This window comes from Malurus melanocephalus, unplaced genomic scaffold (genome assembly GCF_030028575.1).
Source record: "Malurus melanocephalus ecotype Western Australia unplaced genomic scaffold, MMel_1.1 scaffold_585, whole genome shotgun sequence".
Classification (NCBI taxonomy): domain Eukaryota; kingdom Metazoa; phylum Chordata; class Aves; order Passeriformes; family Maluridae; genus Malurus; species Malurus melanocephalus.
In genome coordinates, this window is record NW_026623817.1 from 82590 (window position 1) to 102132 (window position 19543).

At 40.7% G+C, this 19543-nt stretch overlaps 1 protein-coding gene across 1 annotated transcript; it reads right to left on the bottom strand.

Annotated features, from left to right (window-relative positions):
- Window positions 1-321: 321 nt before the first annotated feature.
- On the bottom strand, window positions 322-14733 carry ZDHHC7 (zinc finger DHHC-type palmitoyltransferase 7). The gene is made up of 7 exons (XM_057382753.1): window positions 14632-14733; window positions 12040-12362; window positions 9431-9555; window positions 4923-5019; window positions 4601-4682; window positions 3344-3474; window positions 322-2372 (listed from the first exon to the last, which is right to left on the bottom strand). Exons 2-7 carry the CDS (start codon window positions 12343-12345, stop codon window positions 2196-2198), a joined length of 918 nt encoding a protein of 305 aa, XP_057238736.1. The 5' UTR covers window positions 12346-12362; window positions 14632-14733; the 3' UTR covers window positions 322-2195.
- Window positions 14734-19543: the final 4810 nt, after the last annotated feature.

Genomic DNA, 19543 nt, shown 5'->3' on the forward strand with positions numbered 1-19543 from the left:
TGGAACAACAGGGTGGGAACAAGATGAGCTTTAAGGTCTCTTCCAATGTAAATCATTCCATGGTTCTATAATAAAAGAAGCAGCTACAGCAGAGGATGAACAAAAAGAAATGCCTGAGAAGAGCTAAAATTRAGTGTAGCTTAAAATTCTTAATAAGCAGAGAATCTTCTTTAATTTGGAGCAGTATCACCTGTTAATTAATATAAATACAAATTAAYTATGAACCAAAGCATTCGAGACCATTTCCCTGAAACTGCTTCAGTGCAAATACACGTGAAAAAAAAAAAAAAGTGACACAGAGAGAATTTAATCAACTAAGACTTCATTTCATTAGTTTATTCTTTTTTACATTAAAAAAAAAATTACAACGTAAGGGTTTGAAAAGCCAAGTAAACCGGATTTCACACGCACACRTTTGCCAAGTCACAGGGTTCAACCACCTGGAGTGATATTTTCTGATTTTCTCCTTGAACAATATACACAGTAAGAGCCTYAGGACAAAGCCAGACACTTTCTTCCCTCCCAAACGTTAAGGTGTGCAAGTGAATATGCACAGAAATCTGTGGAGCTTCCAGCTTCCCCCAGTTTTGCTCACCTGTGGATTTACCCCTGGGAAGTCTCCAGCATTCCACACCTCCACACCCCCCATGCAAAGTGAACTTAATCCCAAAGTATTGCACAGTTTTGTTCACGGGGCCATAGACAAGAAAAGGATCCCTCAGAAACTTCCCCTGCCCCATGGAGCAGAAGCTGATGGAGCTGGAATCGGGATGCCACAAAGAGATGGAGAAGCAGGGCACTGGAAAAGRGAGCAGCTCCTGCAGRGCAGGGCTGAGCTGCTSCAGGTGGGACACAGCACCAGTGCCACTGGCTGAGCAAAAGCAACAACAGGACAATTTTAAGGCAAGTCCCAAAACAGGGAGCTATTTACTTTCTAGGCACGATTTCAAGCTATGCATCAAGGCTCCTGCTTTATCCTTTATWTTGTCAGTAATTCATAGGTTAATACAAAAAAATAGTCTAAATGTAATTTTTAAAGGATCAACTTTTGAGCTGAATTTTTATTACTTGCAGCTTGCATTTCATTACTTGCAGATTTATGAACATTTTTTAGCACTACCGTTGTTTGTCAGGCCCACATAAAGCAGTTCTAGATCTATATTGCTCTCATTTCTTCAAAGTAAGTTTGGTTGGAAATGGTTAAATTCAAAATAACTCGTTCTATTGCAGATGTTTCTACATTTAAGACGTGTTGTACTTGAGAAAGGAGGGAAGTYGCCTTTCTCTGATGTCTTTGAGGGGTCATTAACAGCTTTCCTTCTCTGAAAAGTTTGTGCAGTAAAAAAGAGGCAGAGCAAGACCCTACAAGGACGAGATTTTGCAGTGAATTCCCCTGATTTGTACATTCTCTGTCACCTCCCACAGCAGGACACTGGTCCCACTCATCCCTGCACCATCCACGCTCCAGTTCCTCTGCAACCAACGCTTGAGGAATCACAGATGCACATCCCAGGGCAGGATTTGGCCCCCAGAATTTGGCCAGGAGTCACAAGCTGCTGAGTGAAGGTTTTGCCTTTCCCTAAATGCACAAGGGATGGACAGTGCCACGCACAGGAGATGCTTTAGTGAGCCTGGGAAGAYGCTGGGCAGGGCTGTGCCAGTGCCTGGGGTGGGCAATGCTGGGCACCAGCCTGGGGATCACCTGCACGTGAGGAATGTGTGCCTGGAGTGGGAGAATGASAGAAATAAGGACTGAACCAAGCACCAATCCCTGAAATCTGGATCAACTTTCACCAGAATGCTCCTCCTTATGATTGACAACTGCACCCAAGGACTTACACTCGTTATAAAAACACACAGATAATTCCCCAAACGTTGATCAAATAAAAAAGGTTGAACAAAAAAAAAATGGGGAAGTAATCTCAGAAAATAAATTACAGTAGCATGACAACATTTGGCTTCTTTATTGTGACCACGTGCTTTTCCTCTGGTATCCTGCTGTTAAGACCATGGCAGATCCAGTTCCTGTCTCGGAATTAATGAGATGTCTGTGACGATAAACGTAGAAAACTCTGCTTGCTACAAGCAAATGTCCGAAATCAGTTTCACCTGGTCACAGATTATATGCAGACAGCCTTCTCTGGCCCCAAAATAAATATTATATAGGATTCTTGCAAGTTCCAGCATAGTTAGACTCAGACAGAAAACTCAGGTCCTCCTTTCTTTCCTCGCAGTAGAAGTCGCCTGATCCGAAATCCTGCGAAAGGATTGATCCACAGGAGTGAGGGCTGGCCCCCAAAAACAGATTTCATCCCTTCCCAGCGCAGTCTCCGCTCCCACGTGGGCTTTTCACTCTTCAGTCTCTCAATCTCCTGTAAATAAACACAGGCAGGGATGCACTGCTAAGTCCAAAGTTTAGTTAACTCTAATAGGGGCTATAAAAACTGGGTTTGTACATTTTATTGTGTTGTTTTATTGTATTGTTCCTCGGCTGATTAGTTTCAGTTTCTTACTGTTATTGAATTATTAAGGGAGAAAACAGAAACTGTTTTAGCCCTGTGCATACAGGGCAGAACATTTAGGACATAAAACATCTGCAAGAAGGTTGATCTACCTCAAGCTCTTCCCCCCTTGAGTTAAAAGACAAAAATCCCAGAAAAGCTCCTGGATCCATGGGCAATAATCAATCCTACACTAMGAGCTGTTTACTCAGAGAATGAAAGCAAACAAAGCTCCCGCCCCACAATTCCTGGAGCCAGGATTGCTCTCCCCAAATCCATTATTTTGACTGTCATTTTAATATTTAACAATTGTTTTTCACTCACTCCTCAGAACAGAAATACACTTTTAAACAGCCTCACACGAGAAGATATTAACAGTCATGGGATTCAAATTTTTCTAGTCAATTATTCTCTCAAGAGGTAACTTTGCCAAAGGCCCAAAATCCTCTGATAAAGTGAATCAAAGTGAAGTGAGAAAGGYTGGGACAAGACAGTGATTTTCAGTGTAAATCTGAGAAAAGCAGACATTTCCCAYTCCACCCATCAGGACCTTGTGACAGCTGAGAAGGGAAACCCAAAACTAAGTCAGAAGCTTTGCATTYTCTGTCATTTAAAACCAAATTACAAAATGTCAGAGAAGCAAATAGTGCAAGAACTTCTCCTGAAAAGCAATCCCCAATAAACTCCTCCATCCTTCCAACTGCAGAAAATAAAAATGATGAACTATTGAAATGTTGCAGCTTTCTCCAAAATAAGAGCCTCTCCTCATGCAAATAAAACAACATCTAATCATATCTCCCTAAAATAAATTTTATAGGATACAAAAGAGTCAAGGTTTTTACCGTTTCATCATTGCATATTGAGTGGATTTGGGTGCCAAACATGACTGCGGTGAAAGTGAGAAACAGAAAACCCTCAAGGCACAAGAAGATCATCAGGATCACAGTTACAGGCGGGGAGAAGTCACTGCACTCTGTGAAAATGAAATATGTAGTTACAAAAAAAAACCCCAACAACAAATGATAGAGCACGTTCTAAATGTCTGACACCTGGAGTAATATTCCACAATTAAAACAAATTTCTGATTTGGCAGCAGCTTTATTTGCTGGCCAAGGAAATAAAGAATTTTATGGCTTCCCATAAAGCACATGATCACTATTTCTGCAATCCTACCTCAGGATTTCAGGGATATCAAACAAATGTTTGCATATGAGGTGACTGAAACACTCAGAAYTGCACATGTAAGAGCAGTGTGGAGCTGTAAAACCATCCCCACTGTCAGCCCTGACTTGCTGGCTAATACAGATGTTCCACTTGGCTGTGATTGCTTTATTACTCATTTTTTTTAATTCACCACATAAAGAAATCAGGTTGTGTCTCACACTCACATCTCTGGAGAGTTTCTGATCACCTGAGCAACTCAATTATAGTTAAACAAGGAAGATATGGGATAATACAGAGGAGGATGAATGTTTCAAGTAAAAAAAGGACTCAGATTCCATCCATTTAATGAATATCTGGAAAAAATATCTGAAAAAAAAATAAAAATCACATGGATTTCCCTGCTGCTTCATATATCAAAAGAACACATCAACCATCTTCTGTCAAAAGCACAAGACCAGAATGAGCTCTGGCACATTGGAACATGAAGGAATCCAAGTCAGAACCCCAAATAAAAAAAACTGGGCCAATTTAGGAAATTTCATTTCTGCAGGAGCCCCCTGGTTGGCTGCAGTAACGGAATGAGGGGAAAATTGATTTGTATTTCAGATGTCATTCACAGAACTGTGGTGGGGCACACCAAGCCCAGATTTTGGTGATACAATGCTCGTGTGGCTGAGGACCAGYTCTGTTTCCTTCCTGTTACAGAGGGAGTAAATTACTCCTGTGAGTAAAGGTGTGAGAATGGCCCTGACAGCCACAGGTCTGACAGAGAACGACTGAAGAAAAGGCAGAGAAAACCCCCCAAAAAAATGGAGAGTGATGGATAAACAGATGTGAAATGTTTTAAGGACGGGACTAAACTAGGGGGAATGCTGTGATTTTTCCTTAATATCTGCTGGATTATGATAATGAAAAGTAAGTATTTATTAACTCACCAGTCCACTGCCCTCGGACACAGGAGAAGAACTGAAACCCACAGAGCACGAGAGCATGAGCTGAAATTAGGGCTATGTACATCTGTAAACAAGAGAGAGCAYCATTTCACTCACTGTCACCACACAAAAACAGCAAAATAAAGTTTGAAATGAGATAAAAATGAATATGAGTAGAAATACCTTGCACAGAAGGAAAAAAACCCACCCAACCAAAACAACAACATAATTGTGTCCTAAAGCTGTTACTCACTAAGCACAACCCAAATTGTTATAATCAAGGCAGATCCAGACTAAAGCCAAGCTGCTGTTGCTGCTCACTCACCGTAAACAGGACAAAAAATCTCTGATTTTTCTCCCCCACACAATTGTTCACCCACGGGCAGTGGTGATCCATCTTTCGGATACATCGCTTGCAAATACTGGAAGAAAGGAAAAGAGGCTTCTGTTGAGAAATTGTATTTAAATGTAGAAACAAGGGCAGCCAGTGGTCATAGGATGATGCGCTGAAACGTTTCTTGACAAGCTGCAGACTTTGATTTTATTTGCATTTCTTTAAAGAAATTGTTCCCTGTCAAAAGTCAGCTTTTGGCTGCTCCAACACTGACTGTGTACATAAAATATTCCTCATAATAAGTCACAATCACTGCATAGCCACACTATCAAGCAAATCCAGAACTTCAGACATTTGTGGTACTGGATGAGCAAAGCTTCAACTCTCTCTAGATTCAGTATTTAAAAAAACCTTTTCCTTCTGGAAAAGTATTTTTAGTTAAAAAAGACAAATTTTTCATTTACAGGCCTTCAAGTTGTAAATTTTGTTTGTGGATTAAAAAAAAAACAGCCCAAGACATCACATCTTTGATTGATCTCTCTTGATCAATCACATCTTCAAGAGAGAAATTATCACCCTTGAGGTTTCAACCAGACAAATTCTAAACTCACACTATCAAAATCTCAACTACAGCTCAGCTGACAGTGTCAAGCCTCACTTCCTCAACAGAAAACACAAATATTAAAAGAAGCATTTGAGTGTCTACTTGTTCATGACTTTTTAAACACTCCTGCTCTCTGCTGGTTCACTTGGGTGCTGCCCAGTTGTGAGTCAAGGCTGCATCCACAAAAGTCAAATATTCCAGGAACTCTATTTGCCATCTGCCATAGAGCACCAGAGGGCTCATTCCTCCAGCCAAATATGAAGTTAAACACAAAACCCAAAACAGTGTCAACATCTGATGAAGCTCTTCATAAATCAGCAGCTTAAGCAATGCTGATATCCCATTTTCCCAGCTTTGTACTTAAGACAGCCACACACTCGATGCTCCAGATTTTCCTGCAGAATACCCAGAATATTAAACATTTTCATTTCAGCAGTTACCAAGACAAGTGAGCCTAAAAAAAGGCAGGCACTGTTTTATTCAAACCCCTTTGTTTTTAACACAGGCTGATTTATGGGTGGTGTCTACAAGGGCTGTGGCGAAAAACTACAAAGCAAAGCTGGGTGACCACTGTCACTGGAATGACAACAGGGGGAGGTGTGGGGGGAAATCAATGCCATGAGGCAGAAAATAATTTTTAAGTTATCACATTGATATGATTCTAAGGTAATTCAGCAAGAGGCAGAATATATTCCTGTGCAGGTTATGGGGCAGAATCTCAAATGATTCTATCAAACTATCAAACCCCAGCCCCTACATTACCACTGCCTCTTGGTTTTATGGACATTAAAAAGGATTCATCCTCTGCTACAAATGACCTTTTAAATAGTGCCTGTTACAAGTGAAAATCCCAATAAACACCACAACCACTGTCTGGTGCACAAAAACCAGGAGACATTCAGGAGGCTCCTTAAAGGACTTCCATTTCACAGACTGCTTGGCTGCCCGTTCAGCCTCTCATTTTCCTGAGTACCCCAAAGGCTCCTGATGTGACACAGGATCCGTGCCAGCACTCTGAAAACAATATTAATGTGAAGTGCTGAGTAAAATCCTATCCAGCCTCAATGGGAATGCTGGAGGATGTGAGGTGGGCAGGACTCACTTCTGCTCATTCAGAATTTCTCACAAGCCCACACAGAGCTCTCTCCAAGAGCTCAGATATCTGGAACCCTGCCTTCATCCCTAATCTCCTACTAAGAATCTCACAGCAACGCTTGAAGCAGTGCTTCTGCCTCCTTCCCACCCCATCCCTTTTGTATTTTATCCTTTGCAGTGTCCAAGCACAGCTGTTTGTGCAGCAGGAGTTTGGGGAAATCCTACAAAGGAGAGAAGAAAAGAGAACAAGCACCCGTGGGTGGAAAAAGTTCTCCTCCAGCGTGGAACTGCTGCTGCATGAACTCAGGCAGGTGCAATTACAGCTTTAACCAAAGGTAACATTCAGAAAGACAGAGCTAAAGACTCCAGGGAAAGGGGTGTGGATAACAGATATTCCCAGGGAGCCTGGTGGAAACATCTCCCAGTGACTTGATTCAGAGTAACAGCTCCCCACACACAAACACAGGCACACAGAACAGGCAGAAATGATGACAGCTGTACTCCTTCAGTGAAAATGAAATCCCATTTGCTCAGGATGGGGCTCTTCCTTGTGCTGAAAATGTTAACTRCTCAGTAAAACATCAGTTTAATGCATTTCAGAGGTACTCAGCTGTAAATAAAAGCTTCTTGCACTTTTCCCCATCACTAATGTGTATTATGAAACTCTTTTTCTGCCTTRAAAGAACTTCTGTTGCAGTGTTGCACAACAATTTTTGTAACTACATCCTAAGAGTCTCTTCTGTTAATAATTTACAACTCAAAACATGCACTGTGACTTCGAGTGTAAGTATTTCCCAACAGGAACCAACTTCAATTTCCATTTTCAAGTCTCTTCTAGCAGCAAATTGCCACTTTGAATACTTGGGACTAGACCATCCCTTTAATGTCCTTGGAATGGGTTTGCAAACCAATAAAAAGTTGGCAGCATAATCAAACAAACGCTTTTTCTACCGGGTAAACTCCTGCAGTGATAAATCTAAGATAAAGAATTAGATTAACAAACACAATTAAACCAGAAACCAACTGCTGAGAAAAACATGACAGGAGCCTCACAAAAGGATACCCCAACACTTTCAGGCTCTGGCTTTCTCTTTCAGATATTCTGTRGAGCCAGGGATGCACAGAGCAAGCYCCAAAATGCATCCTTTGCCCTTAGGCAGAACATCTGACAGAATATTTGGCCAAGGATTAAAACAATTCATAARACACACAAAGCTGGATCCCTAAACAGGTGCTTGGGGAAAACAAACCTTTTGAAAATACCAGATATTTCCTAGATCACAGACTCTACCCATTCTTGCTCTGCTTCAACAATAACTATAATAAAGGAGGTGTTTGAGCTCCAGGCTCTTTGATACTCCAGCTCTTTTTCTGTCACATGGAGAGTTCAACATGTGATGTCTTCATTTAGGGCTCCTCCCAAATTAGCAAATCCTCTGAGGACCAAAGATGTGGCAAATGCTTTCCAYAGATACCTGCAAGGTCTCTGTAGGAACCAACCTAAATATGGGATGAGAAAATGAACGGGGTCCAGCCCAAGCCCAGTGGGGGCTCCCAGGTGTCCCTCTGGTGCAGCCCAGGGACACAGAGGCACAGGATGCACAGTTATTCCTGATCCCCAGGGATTGACACCTTCTACCCTGCCACAGGAGCAGCTGTGCTGCCTCCACCCCCCAGCCATCACCCTGAACATTTATAAAGGCAGCAGCAGCAGCACTCTCCCTGCACAGCAAAGCAGCACCCGAGCAAAACCAACCCAAACCGCACACAAACCAACTGCAGATAATTCCACACTCGCCTATTTATCCATGGAACTGCTCCCTTCACACTCCAGATACAAAAACCCACTCACAGCYGAGAGAAGAACGAGATCTCGGTGCCAAGGCTGAGTATTTATAACAGGAGCAGCTTCTCAGCCRTAGCATTTGCACGGAGCAGTGACACACACGAGGCTTTTAATTTAGAACCCACGGAGCTCCAGAATCATCTCCGAGYCCTGACAAGATTCTGCTCTGTGCTTTTGACAGGCTCTAACTCAGACTTCAATTTCATACTCCACACAATCAACACACATCACTCCCCACACCTAGAGAGCCACCAGAAGAAGAATTTGCATCTTTATGTAAGCCCTGATTATGCAGGCACAGCTATTTTCTACTGGCACACAATAAACACTATGAAAGCAAATCCACGGCGCCTGAAAACTCCAAAGATTCAGTATTAAAAATATACATTTACTATCTCTTCCATAGCATGTCTAGYTCAAATGATCATCACTTCTGCCCTYTTTGAAAATGGATTTTCAAAAAGCAGAAGTGCATTTAAGTAATTACTCATGTAACTTTAAGAAAATAATCTGCCAATTCGCATGTAACTTCAAATGCGCTGCAAAGAAGAGATGACACAAAGCAATCATTTAAAACTACTCTGTGTTTTACTAATTTAAGACTGAAGGAGTCATTTCKTAAATCAGCTTCTCTCAGAAATGTGAGATTCTTCTCTTTGCCCTGCATTATCCACCCAACAGCAYAATAACTGGAATGATATACAGGAAAAAATATCCACAGATCAAMGTTATTTAGGACACCAGATTTTTACAAAATCTTTGAACCTCTTACTTCTCTCCCCTCATCCACAGTCATTTTTGACCATAACATATTACACTTAYACTCTGCAATGCAGGAATTTGAAAGTTTAATGGATACCAAAAAAAAATTGTGGTGGGAAAAATGAACAGGTAAATATCAGGAATTTATTCCATGCCTCCATATGCAGAACTCTTTAAGGAACTCTGGCATACCTGCAGTGGTGTGCACGCTCAGGTTTGATACTACAGCACTTGGGACATTTGTAGATCACTTCTCCTGGTTTCAGTTGCAAATTATCCATGTATTCTTTAGTGGCATTTCCTTTGGGCACAGCCCCCTGAAATTATTTCAATTAGAGGAGAGAAAGCTTCTTAAATGGCATGAGAGCATTTAAAAACACATTTTATAGACTTCATACCAGTAACGTCAGGATAATTGCTGCAGTAAGTTCATTTATTCAAAGCCTATWAGCCAGAATCAATTCCAAATGAATAAATTACCTCTGCTCGACCTCAAATTCAGCTTKATTTCAGCAAGACTCATCTCTGGCCAAGTATTAGCTTAATTCCCATGGAATATCCTGTCACCAGCCCACAGAAACAAAGAGAGAGACACATCTTTCCCTGCGGATACAAGCACTGCTCATCATTTTCTGAGAAGTTATGCTGAACATTTGTTGTGACATTTGATTAATGGGCCGAGCAATCCCCAAAAGTTAAATCAGCAACTACTTGGAAGATGCTATTTCAGCTCTCTGAAGCCAGGGTTTCACCACCTGCTCCATGTACACTGGTTTTTGAGGACCCACTGTTATATTTTTTTTCCTTAATCCTTTAGTTTGCACATTATGAGCAGAAACCAGCACTGGCTTCTTTATTCTTATTTACTGTGCAGCTTCMTGGTAAAGAGCTGAAGAAACTGAATCAAAAGCAAAAAAAATTGGTTGGGAAAAGAAATTAATTTTTAGTGATTAGTTCCTGAACTGATTTTCACAAAGCTGCTAATTTAAGCCTCCCARGTTCAAAATCTAACTTTGGATCAATAAGAAGAAAATAATGGACAGCACCACGGTCATCTTGCTCATTTATGGAAAGGCTTATCAGTGAGAGGAAGTGATTGTGAAATCAACTGGGAGTGATATCCAAGTGCAACGGCCTTTCTGCACCAGGTGAGCACTTCCTTCACACAGRGAGAGCCTTCTCCAGGTCAGCCAAAGCCAACTACAACATCCTCATTAATTTGGAAAAATTCTCATTCCAAAAAATCCCCTCGGCAACATCAGCACTTGACACAGACACCTGAAGAAGTTCTGGCACAGAATGAGGAAGTCAGCAGGCATCTGGAATCCAGATTCCATTAAAAAACACCCCTCTGCTTAGGCAGGAGTTTTTGTTGCCTACATCTGGAATAATAAATCTGTGTTTGTGTTGCCCAAAACACTGCCCCAGGTGTACCCTTTGGCTGAGTGTTGCTTCAAACTCAAACTGGTACTCATAGGGTACAAACAGAGTCTTCCTCAAACACTCACATTGCACTCCTGAAGAGTATTTTGCAATCTGAATGTTCTTACTCACGTTAATACTTTGGTGTAAACATCTCACATTCCCCTGTTCACCTGTCACAAGGATCAGAACCTCAGGCCATGCTTTTAGCATTTKGCTGACAAGAATATGCTCTATTTCAAAAACATCTTTCATGGTCACAGCCAGCCACCAAAAATCTATTTCTGTAGCTACAAGAGTAAATTTAATTCACATATGTTTTGAGGCAGTTCACTCYTTTCTTCCTTWAATCTTAGTTTTTATCACACTGTTRTGCCTTCCATTCTGGGAGTCAGCAGGAAAGGAACAGAGGGAARAAGCAGTGACTCATCTCCATTTGGATCATGTTTTATCCATAAAGAATAACACAGGTCTRCAAAGACATCCAGTTTTACCAGCTCGTATTTTTAAGCAATAAATCCTTAAACCATTAACTCTCTTAGCTGTCACAGTTTGTAKAAGTTGTAATATTTCATCACTGGGTGTGGGCAGAAGTAAATCAAATACCTAGAAAATCATTAACTACAACACCCTGCTGGGTTTTTGAACACTSCCATAACTTCTATATACACTGTTATTGTTATTCTCCAAAAACATGGAGAATATAGATGCTTATTTTCCCACATTTATTCCCTAAAAATAGTAATAGATTTTAGTACAAAATAAACTATTTCATCTCTTGAAGTCTTGAAGAGTAAAAGTTGCAAGAAATGAGCACTTTCAAGACCTCTTACACCTGCACTGCTTCAATGTGTCCAGCTGAAATCTCCCTTCCCTCTGACTCCAAATACCAAAAGATAAAAATGCAGGAATCATGTGGGATAGTGGTTTTTCCTTTGTGCCAATGAGTGCCTGAGGTTGTGCAGCTCTGAGCCACAAATGGAAGAAACATTTCAAATTACACAACAGCAAGGAGGTACAAATTTTGAAAATAAACAGGATGGAAKAAAGTATGAAAAATTAGGACAAAGAAGACTAAATTTTATTAGCTTCTTCAGGACCTGGACTAATATTTTACTGTTTTTTCTTGAGTCTAACACTCCTATAAGTTTTATATTGACTGTTCCTTTATGGTTTCATTAATGGAACAACAGGATAAGTACAGGTATCACCCTGATGATAAGTACAGGTATCATCAAAACCTTGAGGGTTTTGTGTCTGACACAAAGATTTTGACTCTTAACACTACTTTTCCCAGCAGAAAAGACTGGTTTCACTTCTCCAAACTTCTCTGCAGATGGAGGGAAGAATCCAAGGCCAAGGAATTCTCAGATACTCACTGGATCGGTCAGCATCGTCCTCAGGTGCGACGACAACGCCAGCACGGCCAAGCAGTTAAAGAGAACCCCGTTGATCACRGAGTACCAGAAGTCTTTGGAAGGCAGCAACATGACAAAAGTCACTACGAAGTCTGCATAGACCACCAGGAGCCAGGTCATGATGGCACAGACCATGCCACAGCCGTCCCGGATGAACCAGACCCTCTCAGCCATGTCGGCCTCTGATGAGGAGGAGTCGTAGCTGTCATTGTCGGCCAGGAGCGGGTGGTGCTCGACATCGCGGAAACGGTGCCCTGATGACTGCATGGTTTGCTGGCCTTGCCCTGCAGGGACAAACACACCACTGTTACCATTAGCATCATCATCATCACCACCATCATCGTGATTAATAATTTATTTCTTCGTTATTAATATTAATGTTGTTAATTATTCATGAGGAAGCTGAGCACAGGTGGCTCTGGGTGTTCCTTTCGGGGAGATAAAGCATGTTCAAGTTCCAAAGAGATTACTGAGATTTCATCAAAACCAGAATGATTCTATGAGTAGATACAGATGAAAAATGGAAAAATGGGGGGACWCATTTTAAGGTYTTAAGATTYAGTTTTTAYTTCTTATTATTCCACTTTAATGTCACTGGTAATAAATTAGGTTGATTTCCCCAAATCAAGCTTGTGATGGTAATTTCTGAGTGATCTCTYCTGCTCTTATCTYGACCCACAAGCCTTTTTTTAATATTTTCTCCCCCTGTCCAGCTGAGGGGAGTYATGGACTGGCTTTGGAAGGTGTCCATCCAGGGTTAAAGCACCACAAACATGCAACTTCAATGCCTGACAAAGGGATTTCAGACTGGTTTCACTTCCATCGTGCTGTGCTCATAAACCACTCCTCCTCTTCTATTAAAAACACAACTTCTCTCTTTTATCTCAAACTAAAATGGCAAAGTCTTCATTAAATTACAGCTCATRTCTCTCTGAAAACAGCAAATTATGGCACCAGACTGTTGACTTTTCATTCTGCTCCAGCAAGTGAGGGAAGAGCAGAAWGGAAAACCAGGATGGAAATAAAGCTGCTCTAATATATTGCTCACAACAAACACCACAGTAAGTTAGAAAGCAGCTAAATTTGTAGACAAAAGTGCTATTGTTTTGGAAAAAATCACAAGTGTGTTATAAAGATATATTGGATAAATTATAAAGTGGTCTCAGATCAGACCAAACTTAAGGGAAACAAATGGTAGTGGTTAAATTAACATGGCAACGGATAACATGAATCAGATTTTCAAAGAACACATTAATTAATTTAATTTCATAACAACTCTTTCAGGGCTTTGTTGTCCTTCCARTGTGGAACAAAAACCAGCCTTGAAACCTTAACAGTTCTCATGAAAACAGAATTATTTGCCAGACATCTCTCACAAAGAAAGATATGGAATGGCAGAACTGAAGTGCTCTCAAAAAACAGGAGACAAATTAAAGCTTCAACATTAGGCCTCAAGAATATCCTGCTGCTTTAAAAGTATACTGTGTCCTAAAAATCATATTGATTCATGCTGTTAAAGGCCATGTCTGAGAGAAACTTGAAAGCATTTCTATTGATTTATGACAGGCACACAGAGGTCTCCCTTTCCCCTCTTTATTAATGGCAGTCTATGTATGACTGTAGGGATTATGGCACTTCAGTTTCCATCCCAAGACCTTGACTATGGGATCACTGTGTTTCTCTTGAACACTCCAAGCRACCATTACCAGGTGAAGAGAGTGGCACTGAGATGGTTTTTGATGAAGCTACCTTTGTCTAAACCCTTAAAAAACTSTCTTATCAAGAATCAGATAAACACATTCTGCCCAGGAAATCCTTCTGATCCTTAAGCTTTGATGTTAGAACCAGGCAGGAGATATCCAAGAAACTAGAAATGAAAATAAATACATGCAGATGCAGCAGAGAGATGTGAGAGCAACTGCAAAAATAGCTGGGAAGCTCCCAGGACACAGTGAGGTGTCTGAAGGACACATTCTCTGCTCATGGAACAGAACAAACTGAAATTCAGCTCTGGTCCTTGGATCTATTACAATCTCTAGGAGTTAAACTGTGTTTTCTGTCCAYACATTGGGGKTTTTTTGGGCAGAAGTTTCCTCTCTCACCAGAATGCAGCTGCTAAGCCAAGGATGAAGCTGTCATACACTAGAAAATTACCTTAGGAAAGAATGAACTTCATCTCCCTTAAAAGCAAATCAAGCYTAACTTAACCTAGATAAGGCCCACTTTTCATCCACTCCAAATTACCCTAATCTTTCTAAATGTTCATAGTTAAAACTACARTCTATGCCAATTAAGTCCAATAGCACTTTGGGACATCCACCAGCCCTTGTGGTCAAGAAAATTCAAGTTTCATAAAACTCCATAATTAGCAGCTGGAACATGAAGATAACTATGCAAMTCAGCTATTACTTCATCAAAAAAGGCTTACAGAACTTTTAAGGAATGTTTTAAGAACAAAATAGCACAGAGTTACTGCATTCATTTTGCTTAAATGTCTTAAAGACAACCAAAAAAATTTAGCACAATTAAAAAACCCCAAAACAAAACAAATACCTCAAAAATGTTTTGTATGTTATTGTGACATCCTGTCCTGCCTTTGGGCTATCCCAGGCTATTCACATAGTCATATCTGATGTAATCTGAAAAGACAGCACCAACAAACTGATTAGTAAAGCTGCAGCAGGAAAATACTGTTAAACACAAATATTAAACAACAATAGTAGCACTCTGAAACATGTGAAATGTTGTTACAATGAAAAAGTTTATTTAAAAAACCAGGTACTTGAGAGCTTGACATTTTTTAGCTGTTAACTTTTGGAAAYCACCACATGGCACTTGAAGCAGGATTGCAGCACAAAATCTTGCATTACATTTCTATTTGGGGAAGAGAACAGAAGAGGTGTGGGCCTGAATTTCTGTCTGATTAAAGCTGCCTAAAGAAGTACTTCGGGTTGTTTCCTTCACCTGTTTTGTTTTCTCGGATTTGAAGTAAATTTCGTGACAGGGAAATCGCTCTTATTTGCAAGGTTWACTTCAATTAATGTATTTTGAAAGTAACGTAAGGATTCTGACATTTAAGAGCTACAGAAAATATGAAGTCCCTTTCTCGAAAAGGAAAGGTTCTGAAACCAGCTTGTTGGAAATAGATACTCYAAATACAACATCACTGATGGAGTTCCTCATGATACATTTTCCAATTTTCCCAGTTCAAGGGGGATTTATAAGGAGAAATCTCTTATTTAAACAAACTCAAAYATTCTACTGCAAGAATAAAAGGAAACGCAAATGTTTATTATGCACATATCAGAATTATTGAACAGATTGGGTTGAAAAGGACCTTTAAATGTCACCGAGTCCAACCCCCTGCCATGGGCAGGACACCTCCCACTATCTCAGCTTGCTCCAAACATCTTCCAACCTGAGCTTGGACATTTCCAAGTATAAGACATTCACAGCCTATCTGGGCAATCTGTGCACCCTCACTGTAAAAAAACTTCTGATACCAAATCCCAACTGACCCTCCTTTAGTTTAAAACCATCCCCCTCCTAATACTCCGTATCACTGCAGGAAGCTGTGATTGCTTCCTAGTTTGCTTTACAAACAAGCTTTTAGATTTTTCTTCAACTTCACAATATTGTGAAATCCACGACCATTAAGTTGTCACGGAGGTGACATTTGGTGGCAGCGAAGCAGAGACACAYGAGCAGACAGGTTGAGTGTCTCCCATTAATGTGCAGCGTCACCCACCCATGTGGAGCTGAGGATGACAGGCAATGGAACATGACACACTCAGCCTCTGCAGGTGAAAGATTCAAGTCAGAGTCATCAGCTGCAATTGCTCACGGAGAGTTTATTGACGAGACAGGGACGTGATTTGTTCAGTCAGTCCCTAATCCTGACTGCAACCCTGTGCAAAATCTGTGCTTATCACAGCCTGCACCGGTTACTGGTTTATGTGCAAGTGTCCCCTCAGATGAGCTTTGCAAGAATAATGGGTTTAGTCATTCTCATGTGATTTCCCCTGTTCTTCTCCTCTCCAGCTGCCCACAGCAGTGCCCCCACCCTGGTCCCTCCAAGGGAAGAGGATCAATGYTTGAAGCACTGCCTTTCTGAACAGCTCAGCATCCCCACTGAGACACTCACAGCTTCCCTCCACTCTTCATTTATTTGCTTCAGTGCCTGTCCTAACCAAATTTACATACTTGGAGTACAAAAGGACAAAGCATTACATGAATACACCAAGCAACAGTTTTTAATTTGACCTTTTACAAATCTTTATCTAGCACAAGATAATACCAAATTATTCAATTTCCTATGCACAACTTCATCAGCACACGTGGTTATATTAAACATGACSCAATCCAGTTCCACTCTTAGCTGGCACTTGAAATTCTCAGGTTGGGAATGTCTCACCTGATCTGCACCTCACTGGTACTGAAACTCAGGCCTAAAATGCAAATATACCTCTGGAAAAAAAAAAAAAAAAAACAACTGAAACAACTTTTGAAGAAGTTACACTATAAACTCATGAACACTAGAAGGATGGTCTTGTAAAATAACTGGGTTTAGTGGAAGAAGGTTACCCCAGGGAATTAGGAAGATAACGTAATTAATTGTATCACAAGGTCCCTGAACTGGTAATTATAATTCAGAAAACGAGGCACTTCAGGGTTAAGAACAGTCCTTCCCCCAGCTATTTTTTGAAGAAGAATGAAAAACCATTGTTGTAGGGAAACAAAAAAAAAGCTAATTTCTCTGTAATTTTTTTAACAAGTCAGAATTTATATACAGGCTAAAAATTCATCAGCTGTCTATTTTTCCTTCAAGCTACACAATGGACAGTTCCTAAGATTCCTCCCATTTCAGTGATGACACAATAAAGAAAACATTTCAACATTTCTGATTGCTCTCAATAGTTAGAGTGACACGAACAAACACTTCATATCAGAATAATAATCCTGCAGCACGCACGTACAATGGATTTAAATCCTACCTGGAAGCAGAGCACTGGTGGCAAATCAAAATCCCAGCCCTGTAATCTCCCTAAGAGGTTGCAGTATAAACATTAACTCCAGGAACTCCTGAGTTTTAAGCAAACCAACCAGGCACATGCCCTCCTGCACCTAATTCCATGGGCAATTTGGACTKTTCAGATAAATATCCAGCAGATAATGTCTGCACACGGTCACACCTAATTCAGAGGAATCACTGACTTTTTACTGCAGATCCAGGCAAGCTGTGATCACTTGGATTTCTCATTTATACCTGCAGCCCTTTCCTTGTGCTGGTCCATCTCAGCTCTGCTGTAGGGACACATCACAGTGGGAACACATGGGAGAGAATATTTACTATTTTATACATTCAATACAGTCACGTTGCAAGCTACTTTAACATAACAATTCTCCTTAAGCCAGTCCATCAGGAACCACTGGAATTGTTCCTTTCCAGCTTTGAAGAGGGCATGTGCTGTTTCTAAAACATCTCAGACTAAGGGTATATAGCACTACTTCAGCTTAAGTACGAAGGTCTTATTGGGAATTTGGTCATCTGATTATTTATGGCTTTTTTTCAAACTGAAAATGAAATTCAGGTTAGATACACAGAATTAATTCTTCCCTGTGAAGGTGGGGTGGCCCTGGCACAGGCTGCCCAGAGAAGCTGTGGCTGCCCCTGGATGCCTGGAATTGTTCAAGGCCAGTTTGGATGGAGATCTGAGCAATCCCATCTGGCTGAAGATGTTCCCACATGGGGTTGGAATGGGATGATCTTTAAAATCCCTTCCAACCCAAATCACTTCTATGTTTTATGGCAGTAGCATCTTTATAAACATCCTCAAAATCCAGAAACGAGAATTCACGTTATGAAAGTTATGAAAAATTAAAGGAACCATCYCTATGCATGTATTCAGAACATATAAAAAGTATTAAAAAGCTTTGCTATCAGACAGAGATTTGTGATACCAGTTCACTCCTCCATAAGCACAAAATAATATCTGAGATGCTCAGCAGGATATCTTTTCAATAACAAGTCTTTCACCCAGAGCTGTGAAAGTCAAAGAAAATAAATTACACATGACTTTGCTGCCCAAAGACCCAAACACACTGATACAACAAGGGTTCAACGGGGTAACAGCAGCAAGGACAAAACACTTCAGGATGAAATAACCTTCACCTGAGAAGGACACGAACACAATCTATGGCTGGGCTTTGCTTTCTGCCTCTTCTGGAACAGGGCCACKGGCTCAAATTCAGATTAGACCCCAGAAGGCTTACACCAATATCAACATTGGCATGTGAAAGCTGAAAATTTTACTTCTTTGCCAACAGCAATTGGATGAAACACATTACACTTAAAAGAGTAGTATTTTTATTTCTAATTTTTGAATTCATCAGTACATGCTCTATCCTCACACTCAGCTAAAGAGAGCTCAGGTATCACACACAGTGAATGCACTGTGATATCAGGYTGGTAAGCACATTTTTATGTCAGCTTTTATATCCACATCCGTTTCTATGTGATTCTTCCTCTCAGGTGCCAAAAAATAATGCTATTGGTCAAATTATTCTCACTAGCAACTTTCAATGTTCATGGAAGGAATGTTCAAGCCTTCATTTCAATTGTTCCTCRTATCAGACACATAAATCCTCTCATTTCCTCAATGTTCTCCATGTTCWGCCTTTCAACCACTGCAGAATTCCATTAATTCACTTTCCTTAAAAGTTCTCTGTCCTCATAAAAAGGCATAAAAAAGAAATCCATTYGATCTGTATGATACAAAATAATACYATGCYAAAGGAAACCCAAGAAGCTTKAGAGAGATAAAAGTATTACMAATTCTTTTCAGCCACAAAGAGCTCTCAGCTATTTAACTCAAATCTCAAACCGCTAAAATTTCACATCAGTTTYATCTCCTAATGAACCAGTACGGCTGCTTTTTATCTGTAAATTTTCAAAGTCAGAGAGCATTCRCTTCAAAAGAGCTAATTTAAGGCTGTTAATGTGAACAGTCACGGCGACTTCAACCTAATTATGTCTCCAGCAAAGCAAACAGTTACATCACTGTAATTCGGCATCCTGATACTATCATGCAACTGAATATTCAGTATAGAAAGYAGCCACTCATTTCCCAATCCCTTTTTTTTTTTTATTTTATGGCTCACATCACACACACGCTGTGCTGCACGAACCCACCCTCTCATTTGTCAGCTATTTGCATTTCCACTTCCTGCAAGCGCTGTTCTTCCCYCCTGAAAATCAGGAAAACCACATAAATCAGAGAAACTCCCTGGAGCAAGCGCCAGGGCACRGCTGGAAAGGTGGGACTCGAATGGGAGCTGCTCCTTCCCCTTCCAGCTCCCCACGGAGGCAGCTCGGGCTGTCCAACACCCGCGCTGGGACACAGGGACACATCCAGGCGCTTCTCCCCACACGGATGATTTTAATTTTTTTTGAGGTGTAAATAAC